At 44.2% G+C, this 6,000-nt stretch overlaps 1 protein-coding gene across 1 annotated transcript; it reads right to left on the bottom strand.

Moving 5' to 3' along the window:
- Positions 1–227: 227 nt before the first annotated feature.
- Positions 228–3,273, bottom strand: LOC131690555 (ATP-binding cassette sub-family F member 3). Its single transcript, XM_058976427.1, has 5 exons — positions 2,877–3,273; positions 1,479–2,820; positions 1,242–1,416; positions 780–1,181; positions 228–712 (listed from the first exon to the last, which is right to left on the bottom strand). The coding sequence occupies exons 1-5, from the start codon at positions 2,947–2,949 to the stop codon at positions 557–559; spliced, it is 2,148 nt and encodes a 715-aa protein (XP_058832410.1). The 5' UTR covers positions 2,950–3,273; the 3' UTR covers positions 228–556.
- Positions 3,274–6,000: the final 2,727 nt, after the last annotated feature.

The following is a 6,000-nucleotide window of genomic DNA, read 5'->3' as shown; positions in this document are numbered from 1 at the left end:
ACTTGTGACCTGCTGATCAAATTAGTCCTACCGTCTCTTAATTCAAAGTGAAAGCAATGACTGACTTCACTAGCCACTGAAGAAATCAACAATTATGGACACAGGAGACGTTAGAAAGCATATCTTATCATGTGTAACTCATCCCGATCACGTGACAGACTTTGCTTGTAGAACACGAGCTACTTGCCAGAATAATGTTCCGTGTACTAATACACAAGAAAAATGTGTTTCGTTATACTGAGTTTATTTTGGCCAACAGCACTATACTACAATTGGGTTGCTCTTGGATTTATTTGTTTGTTCCTACCAGACAAAGAACTTGTCATCTTACAACAATTGCTTTTCGCTTGTTGCTTATGTTAGTCAAAAATGTGCCTCCTATCGCATATGGGTAACAATAATAATAATAGTAATAATAATAATAAATATGAGCGGCTTTGATGTTGAATGTATGCTTTCTTTCTTGTATAGTATCATATTGTATAAAGCGTCACCAGCAATAATTTCTGACTCCGTTCTCGCGAAACCCAGTACCATTCCTGTTGATCGCAAAGCCTTACGCTGCAGCAGCTTCCAGTTCCCGTTCAACAATCTTCCGGTACTCGTCGAAACCTCCCTCGATACTTTTCACCGTACCCTCACCACAAACCCACAGTTCCTTGCAAATCATCCGGATCAGCCGTTCGTCGTGAGAAACAAGAATCACTCCACCCTGCGAATTGAGAAATTATTCAGTTTAATTCTGTTCAACCAGGGAACCAGATCAAAGAACCACTCACATTATACTTATTAATGGCCTTCCCCAGCGCTTCTATCGTCTCGATATCCAAGTGATTGGTCGGTTCGTCCAGTACCAAAAAGTTAGGCCTTCCCATGCACATTTTCGCCAGGGCGACGCGAGATTTCTGACCTCCGGACAACGAAGCTACCACCTGCAGGGCCAAATCACCCGTCACTCCGAAACTACCCAACTGTCGACGGTACTCTTCGATTGGCTTGCCGGGGTACGCATTCTGCAGTAGCTCCACGCAGCTCACCGACATATCCAACTGGTCGACATGATGCTGGGAAAAGTATCCCAACCGGAGGCCACGATGTGGGTGCACTAAGCCACCCGTCGGTTGCAGGATGCCCATGACGATTTTGAGCAGCGTGGTTTTACCGGCACCATTTTCACCAACCTGAAAGACAAGGGATGGATTTTATGACGGATTTTTTTTGAAGAGCGCCTAATAACTTACAATACAAATCCTCGAATCGAGATTCGCACTCAGATTGACCAAAGTAAATATCACCTTATCAGCAGAATACTTGAATTGTACTTCGTTCAATTGTAGCACCGGCGGATTCAGAGGTTCGACCTCAGGGAATTTTATGGTAACTTCAATCTCTTTTTCCACCGGTTTCAGCTCAGGTCTGCAAAATAAAAAGAGCAAAATTATCAGCTACCATTACTATAAATGAATAGCAACACCTACAATTTCTCCAGCATTTTGATCTTGGACTGAACACTGGCGGCTCGGTTAGCATTGTACCGGAAACGATCGATGAACTCCTGCACGTGATTCCGGTGGGCCAACTGTGCCTCGTACTCTCTTCGCTGGGCCTTATGCTTCTCCGTTCGAGTCTTGTCGAACTGCTCGTAGTTTCCCTTGTACGTTTCAATGCGCTGCGAGTGCAGGTACAGAATATCCGTGGGAACGGTATCGAGGAAGTTCCGGTCGTGAGACACCACCAGCAGCGTCGTTGGCCACGTCTGCAAATAGTTCTCCAGCCAAATAATGGCTTTGATGTCCAACATGTTCGTCGGTTCATCGAGTAACAGCAGATCCGGTTTGGAAAACAGTGCCCGAGCCAATGCGAGACGCATTCGCCATCCACCGGAAAAGGTTCGTGTTGGTCGAGCTTGCATCTCTTTGCTAAAACCGAGACCGTTCAGGATAATTGAGGCACGTGCTGGCGCTTTGTCCGCTTCGATCAGTAACAGTTGGGAATAGACTTCCGAGAGTTCGTGACTGAGCTCCGGTTCACTCGATCCGGCATTAATTTGGGCGTTCAGATCGCGTTCCTTCTGCAGCAAATCCAGTCGCACTGTGTCGACTTCTAGGACGCTGTCTATTGCTAGTGTTTCATCTCCGACCACTTCCTGCTCCACGTGCAGTATCGTTATGTGGCTTGGAATTTGAAGCTGCTTACCGGAAATCATCTTCAACAGAGTAGTTTTCCCAAGACCGTTCCGACCAACGAATCCGTATCGACGGCCGAATGCCAGCAGCAGATCTGCATTCTGCAGTAAAACTTTATCACCAAACGAAACGTCAAAGTTCTCGATCCGAATGTCCATCGATCGGTTGGTTCCCTTCGATTCCATCTTGTTATCTTTTTTGCTTATAACCTGGGAAGCTGTAGCCATCTGCAATACCGGCGCAGCCGGTGTTGTCGTTTTAGTCAGCTCCCGCTTTTCAAGCTTTTGCTGACGTTTGGCTTCCGCTTTCTCCAGCTTCTTGGAATCCACCTTTAAACTGTCATCCCGTTGAACAACCCAGATACTCTGAATGTCGTCACCGGACACCTCCTGTGAGGCGGCAATCTCTTTCAGATGAATCGGGGCGCCCAAAATTTTGGCAGATCCCCTTAAGCCACCCCCTCCATCACCACCCGAATCGGCATTCCTCGGTTTCAGCAAATCGAGGAAAATATCACAGACCTGTTTGATGTCATCCTCGCTCTTCTCCTGAGAAACTTCGTGCAGAATGGCACCGATCGCTTCGTACACCTCCTCTCCGTTCTCGAACTCATCCGCACCGCTCTGCAACACGTCTAAAAATCGCAATAACACTCAGCTAACGGTATAATCAACTAACAAACCAACTCACCTTTGACGTAGGTCAACAACTCCCCGTCTATCGTTGGGAACTCCCGTTTCAACACTTCAGTACAGGCTGCCATCGCTTCCGGTATTCAATCGACTGCGGATGCACTTTCCACCACGCGATACGTTTTCTATTACGTGCTGAGCTAGAAGCTAGCTGCCGTACTATTGATGTTGTGGTTAACCACGGTGAAGCCCGGTTAGCAGGAGTTCAGATGCGAACCCAAAATAAACAATCAGGAAAAGTGCACGGAGCCCCACTGCAGAAGCGATTCGTTTCGTTACCTACGGAAACCAGCAGAGATTTCACCATTAAATTAGTGGAAAAATTACGCGATGTAATTTAATGACTCTTTAACTAGCAAAGAGTTGACAGGACAGGACAGACGGAAGAGATGGATAAAGAAATGTCAAAATCACGCGTGGTTTTTCTTTCTTTTTGGTGTATTTTTCACATGCATCTGCGAGGGGTGAACCAATGAACAATCTACACTGAAACGAAAACTTAGAAACTAACCAGGCGCGGGAGGATGCATTTTTCTTATTAAATTTTCATTATTTACGCATAATATTTATTTATTATGCAATGGCAAGCACCTAATGTCTAGCTCCCAGAAATCTTCAATACAACTTTAAGCAAACGGCGTGTTTCCAATGGACGTAAACGGTCTGTACACGGAAAAATAAAACAACCCGCAGAATAATTTCTTTTAACTTAAATTTAGATAGTTTTGAGTCTTGCGTCGCTTTCGCACTTATTAGTGTTATCAAAAACAAAGAGAAAGGTTCGACTCAGTTGAGGCCTTCCATAGAATAAGGTACTTTTGAGTTGTTTGAGGTATACTCAAAATTAGGTAGATTCAACTTAAATTTAGGCATATTTAACTCAAGGTTGAGTATAAAAAACCTGCCAATGAGTTGTGGTTTTTGCCGTGGTTAAATGGAAACTATAGTAGGTATACCTTCAACACGGTTTGCCTAATTTTGCCTTATTCCACGATACCGCGAGATTGAGCCAAAAGAGCTCAACTTTTGGTAGTTGTTTCGTATCCGTGTACCCGGTACCATTTTCTCCTCCACCTCGAAGCCATGTGCCAGAATTGACCGCTGGGTCCTTCGTTTGCAATCGTTCAAGTTTGTGGTGAAATTCCGGAAAGGTAGCACCAATATCGCCGATCCATTTTCAAGATTAACAACGTCCAGTGATAATGCTGACTTCAATAAAGGTAGCAAATTTTTGGTTCTTGCTATTTTAGAATCAGTATCCGTTGATACTAGCGAAATCGAGGCGGTGTCATTAAACGATTCAGAGACAAGCCAGAAGCGAAACCCTTTGAAGTTTTTCGAGGATAATTGGGGATATTTTGGTTAGAGGTAACAAGTTGATAATACCAATGAAACTTCGGCCTCGTATGCTGACTCTGGCACATGAAGGACACCCGGGGGAATCAGTCATGAAGAGACGACTACGTGATAGGGTATGGTGGCCAGGAATGGACAGAGATGTTACCAAAATTGTTGCGACCTGTGAAGGATGCAGGCTCGTGGGTCTGCCATCGCACCCTGAACCGTTGCAGCGACGTACTCTCCCGACTAAACCATGGATAGATGTCGCTTTGGATTTTCCCGGACCGTTACCAACCGGCGAGTATTTGTTGGTTATCATAGACTACTTCAGCCAGTATAAGGAAATCGAGGTAATGACCAGAATTACTGCGAGGGATACAATAAGTCATTCGGATCGTATCTTTACAAGACTAGGTTACCCAGTGACAATCATGCTCGACAATGCTCGTCAATTCATTAGTACAGAATTTTAAACGTTCTGCACGACACGTGGAATCCATCTGAATAACACTACGCCATACTGGCCGCAAGAAAACGGCCTTGCCGAAAGGCAGAATCGCTCTGTTTTGAAACGCCTGCAGATAAGTCAAGCTTTGAAACGAGATTGGAAATCTGATTTAAATGAATATCTCATGATGTACTACACCACTCCCCACACGGTTACTGGAAATAAACCCACAGGAATGTGTTTTGGTCGGACCATCAGATCGAAACTTCCATTTCTTCAAGACGTAGAAGCAATATCCAGAAATGATGAAGTATTTGACCGGGACCTAATCGCAAAACAAAAAGTAAAGATACAGGGAGACAAAGTTAGAAGAGCCAATCCATCGAATATTCAAACAGGAGACACGGTGTTACTGAAGAATTTGCTTCCAAGTAACAAACTTACTGCGACATTCGACCCAGTAGAACATTTGGTTTTGGATAAATCCGGTGGCCGCGTTACAAAGAAGAATGAAGAAAATAACAAAGTATACGTACGCAGCTCAGCCCATCTGAAGAGAATTCCAGTTGACATTTCGGAGGAACAACAGGAACGTATCGAAGATCGTGAGCATGAATTGGATAATTCGGAGGATACACTGCTTACCAACCAAGAGGACGTAAGTACCAGATCACGGCGAAACACTCATCGCCCTCAACGCTACGCACACACTAACTCAGCCCAAACTTGTTCAGTAATTTCTTTTGACGACTTGCTCAGTAAAGTGATATTTTTAAGGAGCTGTCAGCAAATTGTTTAAAAATTTGCGGAATAGTTTTCATTTATTAGCGATTTTCAGTAATTTTTCGAATAATTTACTGAAACCCGCAATATTTTTCACTGAATTTATCAGCTCTTCTGTTTTTTTCGGTACATAAACATTATCCAGTAAAATACTGACTGATTGTTCGGCAAAATTGTACCAACGTTACCGAACCTCGTCAAAAACTTACAAAACAGGTACAGCAAATCATCTGTCAAGTCGCCATTTTCAGAGGAAACTGCTGACTGGCCAGTGTTTTTTGACAATTGGATAGAACGGATTGCGGAGAGTTCGGCACCAAATTGTTTTACTGAATTGATTACCGAACGGTTTGCTGTTCAAAACCCCAGCAAAATTTTACTGTACCCAGTAATTTAAATTAAGTGTGCAGATTACGTTTTGGATGCTGACACTTCGCGTCTGCGACAAAAAGGACGATGTGGTAGCACCATCGAGCTACCCCTTGACAACGCGGAAAGTAATGCTAACGACTAACCCCTTGGATAGCGAAGGCGAGTGGGGGATCCCTTG

This window comes from Topomyia yanbarensis, chromosome 3 (assembly GCF_030247195.1).
Source record: "Topomyia yanbarensis strain Yona2022 chromosome 3, ASM3024719v1, whole genome shotgun sequence".
Lineage (NCBI taxonomy): Eukaryota > Metazoa > Arthropoda > Insecta > Diptera > Culicidae > Topomyia > Topomyia yanbarensis.
Note: the sequence above shows the minus strand (reverse complement) of the source record. Positions and strands in the feature narration are given on the sequence as shown.